General features: G+C 47.8%; 1 protein-coding gene across 1 annotated transcript in view; it reads right to left on the bottom strand.

The window, feature by feature from the left end:
* sft2d1 (SFT2 domain containing 1) overlaps nt 1–23,877 on the bottom strand; it is a 58,765-nt gene that overhangs the window by 28,381 nt on the left and 6,507 nt on the right. Inside the window, exon 4 of the mRNA XM_046368475.1 lies at nt 3,234–3,315. Within this exon, the coding sequence (XP_046224431.1) occupies nt 3,234–3,315 (82 nt within the window). The remainder of the gene's footprint in view (nt 1–3,233; nt 3,316–23,877) is intronic.

Below are 23,877 nucleotides of genomic sequence, written 5' to 3' on the forward strand. Positions count from 1 at the left end.
GTCCTAAACCAGTGTCCGTCCCTCTGTCCTAAACCAGTGTCCGTCCCTCTGTCCTAAACCAGTGTCCCTCCCTCTGTCCTAAACCAGTGTCCCTCCGTCCTAAGCCAGTGTCCCTCCCCTCCAGTGTCCCTCTAAACCAGTGTCCCTCCGTCCTAAACCAGTGTCCCTCCCTCTGTCCTAAACCAGTGTCCCTCCCTCTGTCCTAAGCTAGTGTCCGTCCCTCTGTCCTAAACCAGTGTCCCTCCCTCTGTCCTAAGCCAGTGTCCGTCCCTCTGTCCTAAACCAGTGTCCCTCCCTCTGTCCTAAACTAGTGTCCCTCTGTCCTAAACCAGTGTCCCTCCCTCTGTCCTAAACCAGTGTCCGTCCCTCTGTCCTAAACCAGTGTCCTTCCCTCTGTCCTAAACCAGTGTCCGTCCCTCTGTCCTAAACCAGTGTCCGTCCCTCTGTCCTAAACCAGTGTCCCTCCCTCTGTCCTCCGTCCTAACCAGTGTCCCTCCGTCTGTCCCTCCGTCCTAAACCAGTGTCCCTCCCTCTGTCCTAAACCAGTGTCCCTCCCTCTGTCCTAAACCAGTGTCCCTCCCTCTGTCCTAAACCAGTGTCCCTCCCTCTGTCCTAAACCAGTGTCCCTCCCTCTGTCCTAAACCAGTGTCCCTCCCTCTGTCCTAAACCAGTGTCCCTCCCTCTGTCCTAAACCAGTGTCCCTCCCTCTGTCCTAAACCAGTGTCCCTCCCTCTGTCCTAAGCCAGTGTCCCTCCCTCTGTCCTAAACCAGTGTCCCTCCCTCTGTCCTAAGCCAGTGTCCCTCTGTCCTAAGCCAGTGTCCCTCCGTCCTAAGCCAGTGTCCCTCCGTCCTAAACCAGTGTCCCTCCGTCCTAAACCAGTGTCCCTCCCTCTGTCCTAAGCCAGTGTCCGTCCCTCTGTCCTAAGCCAGTGTCCCTCCCTCTGTCCTAAGCCAGTGTCCGTCCCTCTGTCCTAAACCAGTGTCCGTCCCTCTGTCCTAAACCAGTGTCCGTCCCTCTGTCCTAAACCAGTGTCCGTCCCTCTGTCCTAAACCAGTGTCCGTCCCTCTGTCCTAAACCAGTGTCCGTCCCTCTGTCCTAAACCAGTGTCCGTCCCTCTGTCCTAAACCAGTGTCCGTCCCTCTGTCCTAAACCAGTGTCCGTCCCTCTGTCCTAAACCAGTGTCCCTCCGTCCTAAGCCAGTGTCCCTCCGTCCTAAGCCAGTGTCCCTCCGTCCTAAACCAGTGTCCCTCCGTCCTAAACCAGTGTCCCTCCGTCCTAAACCAGTGTCCCTCCGTCCTAAGCCAGTGTCCCTCTGTCCTAAACCAGTGTCCCTCCCTCTGTCCTAAGCCAGTGTCCCTCCGTCCTAAGCCAGTGTCCCTCCCTCTGTCCTAAACCAGTGTCCCTCCGTCCTAAACCAGTGTCCCTCCCTCTGTCCTAAGCTAGTGTCCGTCCCTCTGTCCTAAACCAGTGTCCCTCCCTCTGTCCTAAGCCAGTGTCCCTCTGTCCTAAGCCAGTGTCCCTCTGTCCTAAGCCAGTGTCCCTCTGTCCTAAGCCAGTGTCCCTCTGTCCTAAGCCAGTGTCCCTCTGTCCTAAGCCAGTGTCCCTCTGTCCTAAGCCAGTGTCCCTCTGTCCTAAGCCAGTGTCCCTCTGTCCTAAGCCAGTGTCCCTCTGTCCTAAGCCAGTGTCCCTCTGTCCTAAGCCAGTGTCCCTCTGTCCTAAGCCAGTGTCCCTCTGTCCTAAGCCAGTGTCCCTCTGTCCTAAGCCAGTGTCCCTCTGTCCTAAGCCAGTGTCCCTCTGTCCTAAGCCAGTGTCCCTCTGTCCTAAGCCAGTGTCCCTCTGTCCTAAGCCAGTGTCCCTCTGTCCTAAGCCAGTGTCCCTCTGTCCTAAACCAGTGTCCCTCTGTCCTAAACCAGTGTCCCTCTGTCCTAAACCAGTGTCCCTCTGTCCTAAACTAGTGTCCCTCTGTCCTAAACTAGTGTCCCTCTGTCCTAAACTAGTGTCCCTCTGTCCTAAACCAGTGTCCGTCTGTCCTAAACCAGTGTCTGTCTGTCCCTTGAGAACAGAAGTATCATGGAACACCCAGTGTCTTAAAGGAGATATACATCCAAAATGCATCATACTGTGACACTTTGTGTTTTCAAAGTTTAAAACTTTATTGCAGCGTTAAGTTTCCCTATTTTGAAAGTGGGGATGCAGCTTCTCTGTTTGCTGATATCGGCATGCTAGGCTTAAGGGGCCGCTGTGTAGAGGAAAAAAACAGACTAAACCTAAGCATTAACCTAGCTAGACAATCACGTATCATCACAGTCGTAGTAAATAAACCCTGTCCTCAAGGTAGCTAGGTGAGATAAATCACGTATCATCACAGTCGTAGTAAATAAAACCTGTCTTCAATAAAGCAGCTCTCAGCAAAGTCAGCCCGAGTGAGAAAAGCTGCTGTGGGATTACTTACTATGATCGTTGTATGCGGTTGTTTAACTTAACATTAGTTGACAAGGACACCTTTTATAAAATGTCAAACTCATGTCAATTTTATTTGTTACTAAACCTCTTTTTAAACTAGGCAAGTCAGATAATAAAGAACAAATTCTTATTTTTACAATGACGGCCTACCCCAGGGCCAAACCCGGACGACGCTGGGCCAATTGTGCACCGCCCTATGGGACTCCCAATCACAACCGGATGTGATTCAGCCAGGATTCGAACCAGGGACTGTAGTGTCGCCTCTTACACTGAGATGCAGTGCCTTAGACCGCTGCGTCACTCAGGAGCAGTGGAAGCAGAAGCTAGGCTATAAGCAGAAGCTAGGCTATAAGCAGAAGCTAGGCTTTAAACAGAAGCTAGGCTTTAAACAGAAGCTAGGCTATAAACAGAAGCTAGGCTATAAGCAGAAGCTAGGCTATAAACAGAAGCTAGGCTATAAACAGAAGCTAGGCTATAAGCAGAAGCTAGACTATAAGCAGACGCTAGGTTAGAAGCAGAAGCTAGGCTATAAGCAGAAGCTAGGCTATAAACAGAAGCTAGGCTATAAACAGAAGCTAGGCTATAAGCAGAAGCTAGGCTATAAGCAGAAGCTAGGCTATAAGCTAGATAAGCTAGGCTATAAACAGAAGCTAGGCTATAAGCAGAAGCTAGGCTATAAGCAGAAGCTAGGCTATAAGCAGAAGCTAGGCTATAAGCAGAAGCTAGGCTATTTAACAGTTGAATATGGGGATGTGAAGTTGGTATTTACCAACACAACACAGGTGGCTATCAGTCTGGTCGGTTCAAACATTCTCTTCAGCTGCTTCACGGGTCCCATCAGGAAACAGGTGCTGCAGACAGATAACGCAAAACACACCGATTACAACATAGAAATAATGCCTAATAGATTCTAGATTTCAATAGACAACATATTGATCACACAGACCCAGAGAAACAAACATTATTGTTTTTAACGGAAAATAAATGTATGATGATAGAGACCTTTATTAAAGAGGGAATCTGGGATTCAAACAACAAACCCGCCCCACCACTTTTTCGGCGATGGGGCTGGAGAAATTGAACCACTCGCAAATGTATAGACGGTGCAATTATTGCAAGGACTAACTATCCGTGACATCAAGATTATTGTTTGAATCATGTTTTGAGGCTATACAGTGTTTGTTTACAATCCCATTGTTTACAAACAATGAAGTACTCCAATCTTATATTTGGGGTAGTAATGGAGTAAGTAAGACCGTTTGAACTAAGCTCGTGAGTAATTTAGAATATACTCTTCAAGAATCAAAATGGCTATATATCACTCATTTCAGTCATTAAATAAATGTAACAATCACAGATTCCCCATTTTAAAAACAGGGAGAAAAAAATTTGCTATTTACATAATTGACAAGCAAAACAAATACATTGTCATTTCAACAGTGTGAATAGATATTCTGTGGTGGGTTATATAATAAGCCATCTATTATTGGCTACAGCTTGTAAGGACATTACATGGAACACAGTCACGTTTAAACCCACGTACAACAATCCTCACCCCGTCTCCCTTACATGATCAGTCATCAGTATCATTTGTTAAGCAGCCACTGTAATGATCTTCGTCTGTTGTTTAGTGTAGGTTATGACCAAGGCGTGACACCCACCCATTTCATTTCCAGCTCTGATGGATCTATTTTTTGAGTGCATCTGTCATCTTTATCAAATCATCACTTCCTCCCACTTTTTTTCTGCCCCCCCCAGCTCTAGAGAGATGGATCCACCTGACCTACGACCCCGCTTTCACACAAGGACCCTGGAGAGATGCATCCACCTGACCTACGACCCTGCTTTCACACAAAGACCCTGGAGAGTGGCTTCCACCTGACCTACGACCCAGCTTTCACACAAAGACCCTGGAGAGATGCATCCACCTGACCTACGACCCAGCTTTCACACAAAGACCCTGGAGAGATGCTTCCACCTGACCTACGACCCAGCTTTCACACAAAGACCCTGGAGAGATGCATCCACCTGACCTACGACCCCGCTTTCACACAAGGACCCTGGAGAGATGCTTCCACCTGACCTACGACCCTGCTTTCACACAAAGACCCTGGAGAGATGCTTCCACCTGACCTACGACCCAGCTTTCACACAAGGACCCTGGAGAGATGCATCCACCTGATCTACGACCCCGCTTTCACACAAAGACCCTGGAGAGATGCATCCACCTGACCTACGACCCAGCTTTCACACAAAGACCCTGGAGAGATGCATCCACCTGACCTACGACCCAGCTTTCACACAAGGACCCTGGAGAGATGCATCCACCTGACCTACGACCCTGCTTTCACACAAAGACCCTGGAGAGATGCATCCACCTGACCTACGACCCTGCCTGCCACCTCTCCATCTAGCCCCAGCCAACTGAATGCGTCATCTTCATCTTGATGGCGCTGTGTGTCAGTGTGTGTATATGTGCGTGCCCGTGCGTGCTCATCTGAGTGGGCTGTGTGTTTGCAGAGCATCACATCCGTCTATCTGTGACTGGTGACGCAAACAGGCTCTCAGACAGCCACGGGGTGATGTGGAGTGATGCTGAGGTAGAGGAGGGAGGAGAGGAGAATGGAGTGAAGCTGAGGGGGGAGAAGGGGGTCATGAGGCAGGTCATGAGGTGATCAGGTCAGATGAGACAGAAGAACGCCGTCTATCTGTGACTGGTGACGTGGGCAGGAAGCCACCGACAGTCACAGGGTGAAGGAGGGGGAGAGGAGAGGAAGGTGGAAGAGGGAGGAGAGGAAGTGGAGCTGAGGGGAAGGGGAGGATGTGGAGCTGAGCTGAAGGGAAGGAGAGGATGTGGAGCTGAGGGGAAGGAGAGGATGTGATGTGGAGCTGAGCTGAGGGGAAGGAAGGATGTGGAGCGGAGCTGAGGGGAAGGAGAGGATGTGGAGCGGAGGGGAGCTGAGGGGAAGGAGAGGATGTGGAGCGGAGGGGAAGGAGAGGATGTGGAGCTGAGGGGAAGGAGAGGATGTGGAGCTGAGGGGAAGGAGAGGATGTGGAGCTGAGGGGAAGGAGAGGATGTGGAGCTGAGGGGAAGGAGAGGATGTGGAGCTGAGGGGAAGGAGAGGATGTGGAGCTGAGGGGAAGGAGAGGATGTGGAGTGGAGCTGAGGGGAAGGAGAGGATGTGGAGTGGAGCTGAGGGGAAGGAGAGGATGTGGAGCTGAGGGGAAGGAGAGGATGGAGCTGGGAAGGAGAGGATGTGGAGCTGAGGGGAAGGAGAGGATGTGGAGCTGAGGGGAAGGAGAGGATGTGGAGCTGAAGGGGATGTGGAGGAGGGGATGTGGAGCTGAGGGGAAGGAGAGGATGTGGAGCTGAGGGGAAGGAGAGGATGTGGAGCTGAGCTGAAGGAGAGGATGTGGAGCTGAGCTGAAGGAGGATGGATGTGGAGCTGAGCTGAAGGAGAGGATGTGGAGTGGAGGTGAGGGGAAGGAGAGGATGTGGAGTGGAGCTGAGGGGAAGGAGAGGATGTGGAGTGGAGCTGAGGGGAAGGAGAGGATGTGGAGTGGAGCTGAGGGGAAGGAGAGGATGTGGAGTGGAGCTGAGGGGACGGGGAAGGGCTTAAAGTGCTGGATGGAGCAGGAACATTATTAAAGCCTCTAACCAGTTTTTATGTGCGTAAAGTCATACCGTATAAAACATGACAGCTACAACGTAAAGTCATACCATATATAACATGACAGCTACAAGAAAGTCATACTTATATAACATGACAGCTACAACGTAAAGTCATACCGTATATAACATGACAGCTATCAACGTAAAGTCATACTGTATATAACTATGACAGCTACAACGTAAAGTCATACTGCATTAACATCTGCTAACCATGTGTATGTGACAAATAAAATTTGATTTGATTTGATTTAACCAGTTTTTATGAGCGTAAAGTCATACCGTATATAACATGACAGCTACAACGTAAAGTCATACCGTATATAACATGACAGCTACAACGTAAAGTCATACCATATATAACATGACAGCTACAACGTAAAGTCATACTGTATATAACATGACAGCTACAACGTAAAGTCATACCGTATATAACATGACAGCTACAACGTAAAGTCATACCATATATAACATGACAGCTACAACGTAAAGTCATACCGTATATAACATGACAGCTACAAAGTAAACAGGTACAATTTTCTAAAATAGCGACAGGTAATTTGTTCGACATGGTGGGATCTTTTTGTGTCTGTAAAATGAATAGTGCGAGAAATAGAGGTGAAAATTCCTTCAAGTAAGCGTAGTGGCGGCTGTTGCATTCTGGTAAATAGTGTCACCATAGTCGAGAACTGTCAGGAAAGTGGACTGTATAATCTGCTTCCTGCTGTTTAGGGAGAGGCAATATCTATTTTAAAAGTCCACTTTAAATCTTAGTTTTTAAACTAGCTCATCAGTATGTTTTTTAAAATGTTAAATCCTTTGTCAATCCAAAAAGCCCAGATGTTTATAGGTGGGAACCTGATGATGAGGGGGGGGGGCATTCAATGAATAAATACGAAGTCCAATTGAAACATTTCTGTGAGAATTTTGTGGGAACACATGAGTGATCTAGAACCACAGGTACATCATGAACTAGCTAACCTGGGAAAAGTGCAGAGAGGTGCAGTGTGTGTGTGTGTGGGGGGGGGGGTTCTCAGGCAGACAAGCTTTTCCAACGGAGCCAGTTTGAGTAGTAGTAACTGTTAAAGTCACCATTACATAACCATCATATGCTGAGGGGCTTGTGAGCCTAAATATTATACAACGTGCCACTTATTAACCTGCATAGCCGAATATACACATTGATTGAAAAATGACAAGTCTGAGCACATCCACTTCCTGTGTGGACATACTAGACAAAAGCCCTGTCTGTGCTGCAAATGACACCCTATTCCCTACATATGTGCCCTGGTTAAATTTAGTGCACTACATTCCATTTGGGACAAAGGCCCAGTGTAAACATGACGCCACTGTTTGTGGTTCAGAACAGTAACCAGGAGTTAACACACAAGACACTGTCTCCCAGTCTGTTTCACACAGCATTGTGGTTGTGTAACCACACACACACAAGACACTGTCTCCCAGTCTGTTTCACACAGCATTGTGGTTGTGTAACCACACACACACAAGACACTGTCTCCCAGTCTGTTTCACACAGCATTGTGGTTGTGTAACCACACACACACAAGACACTGTCTCCCAGTCTGTTTCACACAGCATTGTGGTTGTGTAACCACACACACACAAGACACTGTCTCCCAGTCTGTTTCACACAGCATTGTGGTTGTGTAACCACACACACACAAGACACTGTCTCCCAGTCTGTTGCACACAGCATTGTGGTTGTGTAACCACACACACACACACACACACACAACACTGTCTCCCAGTCTGTTTCACACAGCATTGTGGTTGTGTAACCACACACACAAGACACTGTCTCCCAGTCTGTTTCACACAGCATTGTGGTTGTGTAACCACACACACACAAGACACTGTCTCCCAGTCTGTTTCACACAGCATTGTGGTTGTGTAACCACACACACAAGACACTGTCTCCCAGTCTGTTTCACACAGCATTGTGGTTGTGTAACCACACACACAAGACACTGTCTCCCAGTCTGTTTCACACAGCATTGTGGTTGTGTAACCACACACACACAAGACACTGTCTCCCAGTCTGTTGCACACAGCATTGTGGTTGTGTAACCACACACACACACACACACACAAGACACTGTCTCCCAGTCTGTTTCACACAGCATTGTGGTTGTGTAACCACACACACAAGACACTGTCTCCCAGTCTGTTTCACACATCATTGTGGTTGTGTAACCACACACACACACACAAGACACTGTCCCCTAGTCTGCTTCACACATCATTGTGGTTGTGTAACCACACACACACACACACACACACAAGACACTGTCTCCCAGTCTGTTTCACACAGCATTGTGGTTGTGTAACCACACACACACAAGACACTGTCTCCCAGTCGGTTTCACACAGCATTGTGGTTGTGTAACCACACACAAGACCTAGTTAAGCTGCAGCTGGCCCAGAACAGAGCTGCACGTCTTGCTCTTCATTGTAATCAGAGGGCTGACATTAATACTTTGCATCTCTCTTGCTGAAGAGTTGAGGAGAGACTCTTGGCGAAGAGTTGAGGAGAGACTCTTGGCGAAGAGTTGAGGAGAGACTCTTGGCGAAGAGTTGAGGAGAGACTCTTGGCGAAGAGTTGAGGAGAGACTCTTGGCGAAGAGTTGAGGACATTATTATATAGAGGCATTATTGCATGGAACTCCGTTCCATCTCACATTGCTCAAATAAACAGCAAACCTGGTTTCAAAAATAAATAAAGCAACACCTCACGGCACAACGCCTCTTCCGCATGTGACCTACTGGTTGTGTGTATGTACTGACATGTGACCTACTGGTTGTGTGTATGTACTGACATGTGACCTACTGGTTGTGTGTATGTACTGACATGTGACCTACTGGTTGTGTGTATGTACTGACATGTGACCTACTGGTTGTGTGTATGTACTGACATGTGACCTACTGGTTGTGTGTATGTACTGACATGTGACCTACTGGTTGTGTGTATGTACTGACATGTGACCTGACCTACTGGTTGTGTGTATGTACTGACATGTGACCTACTGGTTGTGTGTATGTACTGACATGTGACCTACTGGTTGTGTGTATGTACTGACATGTGACCTACTGGTTGTGTGTATGTACTGACATGTGACCTACTGGTTGTGTGTATGTACTGACATGTGACCTACTGGTTGTGTGTATGTACTGACATGTGACCTACTGGTTGTGTGTATGTACTGACATGTGACCTACTGGTTGTGTGTATGTACTGACATGTGACCTACTGGTTGTGTGTATGTACTGACATGTGACCTACTGGTTGTGTGTATGTACTGACATGTGACCTACTGGTTGTGTGTATGTACTGACATGTGACCTACTGGTTGTGTGTATGTACTGACATGTGACCTACTGGTTGTGTATGTACTGACATGTGACCTACTGGTTGTGTGTATGTACTGACATGTGACCTACTGGTTGTGTGTATGTACTGACATGTGACCTACTGGTTGTGTGTATGTACTGACATGTATGTGGAACTGAAAGATATGCACACGCGCATACACACGTTAATTTAAAATGTGTATGTAAATTGTAAAGTCTTTTGTCTGTAATGCCTTTGTTGTTGTGTCGGACCCCGTTAAGACTAGCCCCGTTAAGACTAGCCCCGTTAAGACTAGCCCCGTTAAGACTAGCCCCGTTAAGACTAGCCCCGTTAAGACTAGCCCCGTTAAGACTAGCCCCGTTAAGACTAGCCCCGTTAAGACTAGCCCCGTTAAGACTAGTTGTTGCCATTGGCGTAATAAATTATATATATATTCTTTTTTAAATGACACCTGAAACAAAGAGACGTGAGAGTTTCCTGTTAGTCATAAAATTGACACTGTGTCAATCTGTCAAGACAGCCACACAGACAGCCACACAGACAGTCACACAGACAGTCACACAGACAGCCATACACGATGTTGAGACGACACCTGTCTGTGACTGTAATAACTAGAGGTCGACCGATTATGATTTTTCAACACCGATACCGATTATTGGAGGGCCCAAAAAATGCCGATACCGATTATATCGGATGATTCTTTATATTTATTTGTAATAATGACAATTACAACAATACTGAATGAACACTTGTTTTAACTTAATATAATACATCAATAAAATCAATTTAGCCTCAAATAAATAATGAAACATGTTCAATTTGGTTTAAATAATGCAAAAACAAAGTGTTGGAGAAGAAAGTAAAAGTGCAATATGTGCCATGTAAGAAAGGTAACGTTTCAGTTCCTTGCTCAGAACATGAGAACATATGAAAGCTGGTGGTTCCTTTTAACACAAGTCTTCAATATTCCCAGGTAAGAAATTTTAGGTTGTAGTTATTATAGGAATTATAGGACTATTTCCCTCTATACCATTTGTATTTCATATACCATTGACTATTCAATGTTCTTATAGGTACTTTAGTATTGCCAGTGTAACAGTATAGCTTCCATCCCTCTCCTCCCTGGGCTCGAACCAGGAACACATCGACAACAGCCACCCTCGAAGCAGCATTACCCATGCAGAGCAAGGGGAACAACTACTCCAGGTCTCAGAGCGAGTGACATTTGAAACACTATTAGCGCGCACCCCGCTAGCTAACTAGCCATTTCACATCGGTTACACCAGCCTAATCTCAGGAGTTGATAGGCTTGAAGTCATAAACAGAACAATAGCTGCTGGCAAATGCACGACAGTGCTGTTTGAATGAATGCTTAGGAGCCTGCTGCTGCCTACCATCGCTCAGTCAGACTGCTCTATCAAATCATAGACTTAATTATAACATAATAACACACAGAAATATGAGCCTTTGGTCATTAAAATGGTCAAATCCGGAAACTATCATTTCGAAAACAAAACGTTTATTCTTTCAGTGAAATAAGGAACCGTTACATATTTTACCTAACAGATGGCATCCATAAGTCTAAATATTGTTGTTACATTGTACAACCTTCAATGTTATGTTATAATTATGTACAATTCTGGGAAATTAATGACGGCCTTTGTTAGGAATAAATGGACTTCACACAGTTCGCAACGAGCCAGGCGGCCCAAACTGCTGCATATACCCTGACTGCTCGCACGGAACGCAAGAGAAATGACAATTTCCCTAATTATAAGAAATTCATGTTAGCAGGCAATATTAACTAAATATGCAGGTTTAAAAATATATACTTGTGTATTGATTTTAAAGAAAGGCATTGATGTTTATGGTTAGGTACACATTGGTGCAACGACAGTGCTTTTTTCTCAAATGCGCTTGTTAAATCATCACCGTTTGTCGAAGTAGGCGCATCGATTATATGCAACACAGGACACGCTAGATAAACTAGCAATACCATCAACCATGTGTAGTTAACTAGTGATTATGTTTAGATTGATTGTTTTTTACAAGAGAAGTTTAATGCTAGCTAGCAACTTACCTTGTCTTCTTGCAGCCCTCGCGTAACAGGTAGTCAACCTGCCACGCAGGCTCCTCGTGGAGTGCAATGTAAAACAGGTGGTTAGAGCGTTGGACTAGAAACTGGAAGATTGCAAAAACAAATCTCCGAGTTGACAAGGTACAAATCTGTCGTTCTGCCCCTAAACAGGCAGTTAACCCACCGTTCCTAGGCAGTAATTGAAAATAAGAATTTGTTCTTTAACTGACTTGCCTGGTTAAATAAAGGTTAAAAAAAAAATATATATACACACACATTTTAAAAATCGGCAAATCTTTGTCCAAAAATACCGATTACCGATTGTTAGGAGAACTTGAAATCGGCCCTAATTAATCGGCCATTCAGATCAATCGGTCGACCTCTAGTAATAACCAATCAACCAAATGAATTTTAGCAAGCAGAAGCACAGTGGCATGGAAACACTCCCAAATAAAGGAAGAAACTTAAAGAGGAACCAGAGGGGAGGAACCAGGCTCAGAGGGGAGGAACCAGGCTCAGAGGGGAGGAACCAGGCTCAGAGGGGAGGAACCAGGCTCAGAGGGGAAGGGGAGGAACCAGGCTCAGAGGGGAGGAACCAGGCTCAGAGGGGAGGAACCAGGCTCAGAGGGGAGGAACCAGGCTCAGAGGGGAGGAACCAGGCTCAGAGGGGGTGGGGCAAAGATTCTTATGACTTTGGGAAGAAGCTGTTTAGAAGCCTCTTGGACCTAGACTTGGCGCTCCGGTACCACTTGTTGTGCGGTAGCAGAGAGAACAGTCTATGACGAAGGTGGGAGGAGTCTTTGACAAATTTTAGGGCCTTCCTCTGACACCTCCTGGTATAGAGGTCCTGGATGGCAGGAAGCTTGGCCCCGGTGATGTACTGGGCCACAATGTTAGCTTGCTTGTGTTGTGGTCGTGTGACAATGGAGAAGGCAGCAGCAGCTGTTACCAATTTCAAGGTGGATGTTGTTGCTAATTTGTTAGCATAACCCTTTTCAAGATTAACTTTCAAACTTGGTTAACAAATGAACATCATCTGGTGCGTGGCACTGTTTTTTTGTTGCTGCTAGCTTGCTGTTAGCTATCTCTTTGAAAATAATGAAACATTGTTGCATTTTAACTTTAGATCACCGGTTAGTGTGATGAATGACTCCTTGCTGACCCCAGTCCACCTGGTCGTGCTGCTGCTCCAGTTTCAACTGTTCTGCCTGCGGCTATGGAACCCTGACCTGTTCACTGGACGTGCTACCTGTCCCAGACCTGCTGTTTTCACCTCTCTAGAGACAGCAGGAGCTGTCTATTATTATTATTATTATTATTCGACCATGCTGGTCATTTATGAACATTTGAACATCTTGGCCATGTTCTGTTATAATCTCCACCTGGCACAGCCAGAAGAGGACTGGCCACCCCTCATGGCCTGGTTCCTCTCTAGGTTTCTTCCTAGGTTCTGGCCTTTCTAGGGAGTTTTTCCAAGCCACCGTGCTTCTACACCTGCATTGCTTGCTGTTTAGGCTGGGTTTTTGTACAGCACTTTGTGACATCAGCTGATGTACGAAGAGCTTTATGAATGAATTTGATTGAATGTGATAAAAATATATTTGCAATGGGAAGTAGCTGGTTTGTTAATTTCATTTTGTACATGAAATGGTTGTGCTTTTGTATCGGTACGATTTCATGGGGCCTACTGATTTCATGGGGCCTACTGATTTCATGGGGCCTACTGATTTCATGGGGCCTACTGATTTCATGGGGCCTACTGATTTCATGGGGCCTACTGATTTCATGGGGCCTGATTTCATGGGGCCTACTGATTTCATGGGGCCTACTGATTTCATGGGGCCTACTGATTTCATGGGGCCTATGATTTCATGGGCCTACTGATTTCATGGGGCCTACTGATTTCATGGGGGCCTACTGGATTTCTGATTTCATGGGGCCTACTGGAGTGAATGGGGCTGATTTCATGGGGCCTACTGATTTCATGGGGCCTACTGATTTCATGGGACTGATTTCATGGGGCCTACTGATTTCATGGGGCCTGATTTCATGGGGCCTACTGATTTCATGGGGCCTACTGATTTCATGGGGCCTACTGATTTCATGGGGCCTACTGATTTCATGGGGCCTGATTTCATGGGGCCTACTGATTTCATGGGGCCTACTGATTTCATGGGGCCTACTGATTTCATGGGGCCTACTGATTTCATGGGGCCTACTGATTTCATGGGGCCTACTGATTTCATGGGGCCTACTGGAGTGAATGGGGCCTACTGATTTCATGGGGCCTACTGATTTCATGGGGCCTACTGATTTCATGGGGCCTACTGATTTCATGGGGCCTACTGATTTCATGGGGCCTACTGATTTCATGGGGCCTACTGATTTCATGGGGCCTACTGATTTCATGGGGCCTGATTTCATGGGGCCTACTGATTTCATGGGGCCTACTGATTTCATGGGGCCTACTGATTTCATGGGGCCTACTGATTTCATGGGACCTACTGATTTCATGGGGCCTACTGATTTCATGGGGCCTACTGATTTCATGGGGCCTACTGATTTCATGGGGCCTACTGATTTCATGGGGCCTACTGATTTCATGGGGCCTACTGATTTCATGGGGCCTACTGGAGTGAATGGGATGCTTATTCTTTACCATGAACTGATGCTGGGTGTGACTTCTGTCTCCTGTCCATCAGCCCCATCTATGTGTTTGACCAAAATGGTCTCTCCTTCAGCACCATGGAGTGCACAGGTATTACAGTCTGTCTGTTCAGCACCATGGAGTGCACTGGTATTACGGTCTCTGTCTGTTCAGCTCCATGGAGTGCACTGGTATTACGGTCTCTGTCTGTTCAGCACCATGGAGTGCACTGGTATTACGGTCTCTGTCTGTTCAGCACCATGGAGTGCACTGGTATTACAGTCTGTCTGTTCAGCACCATGGAGTGCACTGGTATTACAGTCTGTCTGTTCAGCTCCATGGAGTGCACAGGTATTACGGTCTCTGTCTGTTCAGCACCATGGAGTGCACTGGTATTACAGTCTGTCTGTTCAGCACCATGGAGTGCACTGGTATTACAGTCTGTCTGTTCAGCTCCATGGAGTGCACTGGTATTACGGTCTCTGTCTGTTCAGCTCCATGGAGTGCACTGGTATTACGGTCTCTGTCTGTTCAGCTCCATGGAGTGCACTGGTATTACAGTCTGTCTGTTCAGCTCCATGGAGTGCACTGGTATTACGGTCTCTGTCTGTTCAGCTCCATGGAGTGCACTGGTATTACGGTCTCTGTCTGTTCAGCTCCATGGAGTGCACTGGTATTACGGTCTCTGTCTGTTCAGCTCCATGGAGTGCACTGGTATTACGGTCTCTGTCTGTTCAGCAACATGGAGTGCACTGGTATTACGGTCTCTGTCTGTTCAGCACCATGGAGTGCACTGGTATTACGGTCTCTGTCTGTTCAGCAACATGGAGTGCACTGGTATTACGGTCTCTGTCTGTTCAGCACCATGGAGTGCACTGGTATTACGGTCTCTGTCTGTTCAGCAACATGGAGTGCACTGGTATTACGGTCTCTGTCTGTTCAGCAACATGGAGTGCACTGGTATTACGGTCTCTGTCTGTTCAGCAACATGGAGTGCACTGGTATTACGGTCTCTGTCTGTTCAGCACCATGGAGTGCACTGGTATTACAGTCTGTCTGTTCAGCACCATGGAGTGCACTGGTATTACAGTCTCTGTCTGTTCAGCAACATGGAGTGCACTGGTATTACGGTCTCTGTCTGTTCAGCAACATGGAGTGCACTGGTATTACGGTCTCTGTCTGTTCAGCACCATGGAGTGCACTGGTATTACGGTCTCTGTCTGTTCAGCAACATGGAGTGCACTGGTATTACAGTCTCTGTCTGTTCAGCACCATGGAGTGCACTGGTATTACGGTCTCTGTCTGTTCAGCACCATGGAGTGCACTGGTATTACAGTCTGTCTGTTCAGCACCATGGAGTGCACTGGTATTACAGTCTCTGTCTGTTCAGCACCATGGAGTGCACTGGTATTACGGTCTCTGTCTGTTCAGCTCCATGGAGTGCACTGGTATTACGGTCTCTGTCTGTTCAGCTCCATGGAGTGCACTGGTATTACAGTCTGTCTGTTCAGCACCATGGAGTGCACTGGTATTACGGTCTCTGTCTGTTCAGCACCATGGAGTGCACTGGTATTACGGTCTCTGTCTGTTCAGCACCATGGAGTGCACTGGTATTACAGTCTCTGTCTGTTCTCCATGGAGTGCACTGGTATTACAGTCTCTGTCTGTTCAGCACCATGGAGTGCACTGGTATTACAGTCTCTGTCTGTTCAGCACCATGGAGTGCACTGGTATTACAGTCTCTGTCTGTTCAGCACCATGGAGTGCACTGGTATTACAGTCTCTGTCTGTTCAGCACCATGGAGTGCACTGGTATTACGGTCTCTGTCTGTTCAGCACCATGGAGTGCACTGGTATTACAGTCTCTGTCTGTTCAGCACCATGGAGTGCACTGGTATTACAGTCTCTGTCTGTTCAGCACCATGGAGTGCACAGGTATTACAGTCTCTGTCTGTTCAGCACCATGGAGTGCACTGGTATTACAGTCTGTCTGTTCAGCACCATGGAGTGCACTGGTATTACAGTCTCTGTCTGTTCAGCACCATGGAGTGCACTGGTATTACGGTCTCTGTCTGTTCAGCAACATGGAGTGCACTGGTATTACGGTCTCTGTCTGTTCAGCAACATGGAGTGCACTGGTATTACGGTCTCTGTCTGTTCAGCAACATGGAGTGCACTGGTATTACGGTCTCTGTCTGTTCAGTTCAGCAACATGGAGTGCACTGGTATGGAGTGCACTGGTATTACGGTCTCTGTCTGTTCAGCACCATGGAGTGCACTGGTATTACAGTCTGTCTGTTCAGCACCATGGAGTGCACTGGTATTACAGTCTCTGTCTGTTCAGCAACATGGAGTGCACTGGTATTACGGTCTCTGTCTGTTCAGCAACATGGAGTGCACTGGTATTACGGTCTCTGTCTGTTCAGCACCATGGAGTGCACTGGTATTACAGTCTGTCTGTTCAGCACCATGGAGTGCACTGGTATTACAGTCTCTGTCTGTTCAGCTCCATGGAGTGCACTGGTATTACGGTCTCTGTCTGTTCAGCACCATGGAGTGCACTGGTATTACGTCTCTGTCTCTGTGCTGGTATCAGTCACCATGGAGTGCACTGGTATTACAGTCTCTGTCTGTTCAGCACCATGGAGTGCACTGGTATTACGGTCTCTGTCTGTTCAGCACCATGGAGTGCACTGGTATTACAGTCTGTCTGTTCAGCACCATGGAGTGCACTGGTATTACAGTCTCTGTCTGTTCAGCACCATGGAGTGCACTGGTATTACAGTCTGTCTGTTCAGCACCATGGAGTGCACTGGTATTACAGTCTCTGTCTGTTCAGCACCATGGAGTGCACTGGTATTACGGTCTCTGTCTGTTCAGCACCATGGAGTGCACTGGTATTACAGTCTGTCTGTTCAGCACCATGGAGTGCACTGGTATTACAGTCTCTGTTCAGCTCCATGGAGTGCACTGGTATTACAGTCTCTGTCTGTTCAGCACCATGGAGTGCACAGGTATTACAGTCTCTGTCTGTTCAGCACCATGGAGTGCACTGGTATTACGGTCTCTGTCTGTTCAGCAACATGGAGTGCACTGGTATTACAGTCTGTCTGTTCAGCACCATGGAGTGCACTGGTATTACGGTCTCTGTCTGTTCAGCAACATGGAGTGCACTGGTATTACGGTCTCTGTCTGTTCAGCAACATGGAGTGCACTGGTATTACAGTCTGTCTGTTCAGCACCATGGAGTGCACTGGTATTACAGTCTGTCTGTTCAGCACCATGGAGTGCACTGGTATTACGGTCTCTGTCTGTTCAGCACCATGGAGTGCACTGGTATTACAGTCTGTCTGTTCAGCACCATGGAGTGCACTGGTATTACAGTCTCTGTCTGTTCAGCACCATGGAGTGCACTGGTATTACGGTCTCTGTCTGTTCAGCACCATGGAGTGCACTGGTATTACGGTCTCTGTCTGTTCAGCAACATGGAGTGCACTGGTATTACAGTCTCTGTTCAGCTCCATGGAGTGCACAGGTATTACAGTCTCTGTCTGTTCAGCACCATGGAGTGCACTGGTATTACGGTCTCTGTCTGTTCAGCACCATGGAGTGCACTGGTATTACGGTCTCTGTCTGTTCAGCAACATGGAGTGCACTGGTATTACAGTCTCTGTTCAGCTCCATGGAGTGCACTGGTATTACAGTCTCTGTCTGTTCAGCACCATGGAGTGCACTGGTATTACAGTCTCTGTCTGTTCAGCACCATGGAGTGCACTGGTATTACAGTCTCTGTCTGTTCAGCACCATGGAGTGCACTGGTATTACAGTCTCTGTCTGTTCAGCACCATGGAGTGCACTGGTATTACAGTCTCTGTCTGTTCAGCACCATGGAGTGCACTGGTATTACGGTCTCTGTCTGTTCAGCACCATGGAGTGCACTGGTATTACAGTCTCTGTCTGTTCAGCACCATGGAGTGCACTGGTATTACAGTCTCTGTCTGTTCAGCACCATCCATGGAGTGCACTGGTATTACAGTCTGTCTGTTCAGCACCATGTCTGTTCTGTCTGTTCAGCACCATGGAGTGCACTGGTATTACAGTCTCTGTCTGTTCAGCACCATGGAGTGCACTGGTATTAGTCTGTCTGTTCAGCACCATGGAGTGCACTGGTATTACGGTCTCTGTCTGTTCAGCACCATGGAGTGCACTGGTATTACAGTCTCTGTTCAGCTCCATGGAGTGCACTGGTATTACGGTCTCTGTCTGTTCAGCACCATGGAGTGCACTGGTATTACAGTCTCTGTCTGTTCAGCACCATGGAGTGCACAGGTATTACAGTCTCTGTCTGTTCAGCACCATGGAGTGCACTGGTATTACAGTCTCTGTCTGTTCAGCACCATGGAGTGCACAGGTATTACAGTCTGTCTGTTCAGCACCATGGAGTGCACTGGTATTACAGTCTGTCTGTTCAGTACCATGGAGTGCACTGGTATTACGGTCTCTGTCTGTTCAGCACCATGGAGTGCACTGGTATTACGGTCTCTGTCTGTTCAGCAACATGGAGTGCACTGGTATTACGGTCTCTGTTCAGCACCATGGAGTGCACTGGTATTACGGTCTCTGTTCAGCACCATGGAGTGCACTGGTATTACAGTCTGTCTGTTCAGCACCATGGAGTGCACTGGTATTACAGTCTGTCTGTTCAGTACCATGGAGTGCACTGGTATTACAGTCTGTCTGTTCAGCACCATGAGCCTGTCACCTTTGATATGACACCGGTGTTGTAGATATTTGTGACAGTTGCGTTAGACTATCATGGGTTGTGTAAACACAGTGTGTTTTTTTGTTTTGCTGGTTGCACTATTTTATGCTGTGTGTCACATGTTGTGTCAATAGGGGCGGCAGCGTAGCCTAGTGGTTAGAGCGTTGGACTAGTAACCGGAAGGTTGCGAGTTCAAACCCCCGAGGTGACAAGGTACAAATCTGTCGTTCTGCCCCTGAACAGGCAGTTAACCCACTGTTCCCAGGCCGTCATTGAAAATAAGAATATGTTCTTAACAGACTTGCCTGGTTAAATAAAGGTAAAATAAAATTTAAAAAATACAATTAAAATACGGGTTCTGTCTCTGTGTGTACGGCAGCCCGAAGAGCAGCCAGGCCTGTTTGAACTGTTCGAACACATTAAAAAGTGATGTTATGTAGATGATTTAGTTTGAGACAATGTGTTTAGTAGAGTCCTGTGTACCAGTACACCCGCTGGACAGGACACTATTCTGTCACAGGCCCTTACCCACAATCCATCTCCTTAATGCTGAGTGCCAAGCTGAGAGGTATCGGGTTCCATTTCTTTTGTTGAGTCTTTGGTATGACTTGTATCTTGTGATATGTTTATCTGACAGCTCAACTCTGGATTCTTAGATAACAAACTAAAACCCAACAAACCTGTTCCACCATCAGCGATTCAACCCAACACATTACTGCACAGCATGTCCTGAACTATAGAAACACTATACCACAATGAATCCTAGAAAGCTGCCCATTGTGTCTAGGACAGTGAGCGCATGGGGCCACATGTTTGGTCTGTGATCCCTGCGGGAAGTGAACCTACGACCTTGGTGTTTGTTAGTGTCATGCTCTTACCTACTGAACCACACAGGACTACTACACGAAGCTCAATAGGGAAACCCGTCCGCCGTGCTTCTGTTCTGTCTCAACATCTAGAACAACTACTGCATAGTAGGGCAGACCAACCAAGGGGTCTTACTGACACCTGAACCATAGAAATAGAATCACTAGAACCAGATCTCATTCTAATTACATAACTTGGAACACACCCTCGACAACGAACTCAATGGACACTAGGGCAGCGACCGACCGACCGACCGACCGACCGACCGCTACTGACTGACTGCTACTGACTGCTACTGACTGCTACTGACTGACTGACTGACTGCTACTGACTGCTACTGACTGACTGACTGCTGACTGACTGACTGACTGACTGACTGACTGACTGCTACTGACTGACTGACTGACTGACTGACTGACTGACTGACTGACTGACTGCTACTGACTGACTGACTGCTACTGACTGACTGCTGCTACTGACTGACTGACTGACTGACTGCTACTGACTGACTGCTACTGACTGACTGCTACTGACTGACTGCTACTGACTGACTGACTGACTGACGGACTGCTACTGACTGACTGACTGACTGCTACTGACTGACTGACTGACTGCTACTGACTGACTGCTACTGACTGACTGACTGACTGCTACTGACTGACTGACTGCTACTGACTGACTGACTGACTGCTACTGACTGACTGACTGCTACTGACTGACTGACTGACTGCTACTGACTGACTGACTGACTGACTGACTGACTGCTACTGACTGCTACTGACTGACTGCTACTGACTGACTGCTACTGACTGACTGCTACTGACTGACTGCTACTGACTGACTGCTACTGACTGACTGCTACTGACTGACTGCTACTGACTGACTCACTCCTACTGCCTGCCTGCTACTGACTGACTGACTGACTGCTACTGAATGACTGACTGACTGCTACTGACTGACTGACTGACTGCTACTGACTGACTGACTGACTGACTGCTACTGCCTGCCTGCTACTGACTGACTGACTGACGGCTACTGACTGACTGCTACTGACTGACTGCTACTGACTGACTGACTGCTACTGACTGACTGACTGCTACTGACTGACTGATACTGACTGACTGACTGACTGATTGACTGCTACTGCCTGCCTGCTACTGACTGACTGACGGCTACTGACTGACTGACTGACTGCTACTGACTGACTGACTGACTGCTACTGACTGACTGACTGACTGACTGACTGCTACTGACTGACTGACTGCTACTGACTGACTGACTGACTGACTGCTACTGACTGACTGACTGACTGACTCCTACTGCCTGCCTGCTACTGACTAACTGCCTGCCTGCTACTGACTGACTGACTGCCTGCTACTGACTGACTGCTACTGACTGACTGCTACTGACTGACTGATACTGACTGACTGATACTGACTGACTGACTGACTGACTGACTGACTGACTGACTGACTGACTGACTGACTGCTACTGACTGACTGCTACTGACTGACTGACTGACTGCTACTGCCTGCCTGCTACTGACTAACTGCCTGCCTGCTACTGACTGACTGACGGCTACTGACTGACTGACTGACTGACTGCTACTGACTGACTGACTGACTGCTACTGACTGACTGACTGACTGCTACTGCCTGCCTGCTACTGACTGCTACTGACTGACTGCTACTGACTGACTGCTACTGACTGACTGCTACTGACTGCTACTGACTGACTGCTACTGACTGACTGACTGCTACTGACTGACTGACTGCTACTGACTGACTGACTGCCTGCCTGCTACTGCCTGCCTGCTACTGACTAACTGCCTGCCTGCTACTGACTGACTGACGGCTACTGACTGACTGACTGACTGACTGCTACTGACTGACTGACTGACTCCTACTGCCTGCCTGCTACTGACTAACTGCCTGCCTGCTACTGACTGACTGCCTGCCTGCTACTGACTGACTGCCTGCCTGCTACTGACTGACTGCCTGCCTGCTACTGACTGACTGCTACTGACTGACTGCTACTGACTGACTCCTACTGACTGACTGACTGACTGACTGACTCCTACTGACTGACTGACTGACTCCTACTGACTCCTACTGACTGACTGACTGACTCCTACTGACTGACTGACTGACTCCTACTGACTGACTGACTGACTGACTGACTGACTGACTGACTGACTCCTGACTGACTGACTGACTCCTACTGACTGACTGACTCCTACTGACTGACTGACTCCTACTGACTGACTGACTCCTACTGACTGACTGACTCCTACTGACTGACTGACTCCTACTGACTGACTGACTCCTACTGACTCCTACTGACTGCATTCCAAATAGGTGATGGGACAGGCAGATTAATAATTGTTCAAGTCTGGCATCCTAAAGTCCTACTGACTCCTACTGAGTCTGGCATCCTAAAGTCCTACTGACTCCTACTGAGTCTGGCATCCTAAAGTCCTACTGACTCCTACTGAGTCTGGCATCCTAAAGTCCTACTGACTCCTACTGAGTCTGGCATCCTAAAGTCCTACTGACTCCTACTGAGTCTGGCATCCTAAAGTCCTACTGACTCCTACTGAGTCTGGCATCCTAAAGTCCTACTGACTCCTACTGAGTCTGGCATCCTAAAGTCCTACTGACTCCTACTGAGTCTGGCATCCTAAAGTCCTACTGACTCCTACTGAGTCTGGCATCCTAAAGTCCTACTGACTCCTACTGAGTCTGGCATCCTAAAGTCCTACTGACTCCTACTGACTCCTACTGTCTGGCATCCTAGAGTCCTACTGACTCCTACTGTCTGGCATCCTAGATTCCTACTGACTCCTACTGTCTGGCATCCTAGAGTCCTACTGACTCCTACTGTCTGGCATCCTAAAGTCCTACTGACTCCTACTGTCTGGCATCCTAGAGTCCTACTGACTCCTACTGTCTGGCATCCTAGAGTCCTACTGACTCCTACTGTCTGGCATCCTAGAGTCCTACTGACTCCTACTGTCTGGCATCCTAGAGTCCTACTGACTCCTACTGTCTGGCATCCTAGAGTCCTACTGACTCCTACTGTCTGACATCCTAGAGTCCTACTGACTCCTACTGTCTGACATCCTAGAGTCCTACTGACTCCTACTGTCTGGCATCCTAGAGTCCTACTGACTCCTACTGTCTGGCATCCTAGAGTCCTACTGACTCCTACTGTCTGGCATCCTAGAGTCCTACTGACTCCTACTGTCTGGCATCCTAGAGTCCTACTGACTCCTACTGTCTGGCATCCTAGAGTCCTACTGACTCCTACTGTCTGGCATCCTAGAGTCCTACTGACTCCTACTGTCTGGCATCCTAGAGTCCTACTGACTCCTACTGTCTGGCATCCTAGAGTCCTACTGACTCCTACTGTCTGGCATCCTAGAGTCCTACTGACTCCTACTGTCTGGCATCCTAGAGTCCTACTGACTCCTACTGAGTCTGGCATCCTAGAGTCCTACTGACTCCTACTGAGTCTGGCATCCTAAAGTCCTACTGACTCCTACTGAGTCTGGCATCCTAAAGTCCTACTGACTCCTACTGAGTCTGGCATCCTAGAGTCCTACTGACTCCTACTGAGTCTGGCATCCTAGAGTCCTACTGACTCCTACTGTCTGGCATCCTAGAGTCCTACTGACTCCTACTGTCTGGCATCCTAGAGTCCTACTGACTCCTACTGTCTGGCATCCTAGAGTCCTACTGACTCCTACTGTCTGGCATCCTAGAGTCCTACTGACTCCTACTGTCTGGCATCCTAGAGTCCTACTGACTCCTACTGTCTGGCATCCTAGAGTCCTACTGACTCCTACTGTCTGGCATCCTAGAGTCCTACTGACTCCTACTGTCTGGCATCCTAGAGTCCTACTGACTCCTACTGTCTGGCATCCTAGAGTCCTACTGACTCCTACTGTCTGGCATCCTAGAGTCCTACTGACTCCTACTGTCTGGCATCCTAGAGTCCTACTGACTCCTACTGTCTGGC

This window comes from Oncorhynchus gorbuscha, linkage group LG11 (genome assembly GCF_021184085.1).
Source record: "Oncorhynchus gorbuscha isolate QuinsamMale2020 ecotype Even-year linkage group LG11, OgorEven_v1.0, whole genome shotgun sequence".
In the NCBI taxonomy this organism is placed as follows: Eukaryota; Metazoa; Chordata; class Actinopteri; order Salmoniformes; family Salmonidae; genus Oncorhynchus; species Oncorhynchus gorbuscha.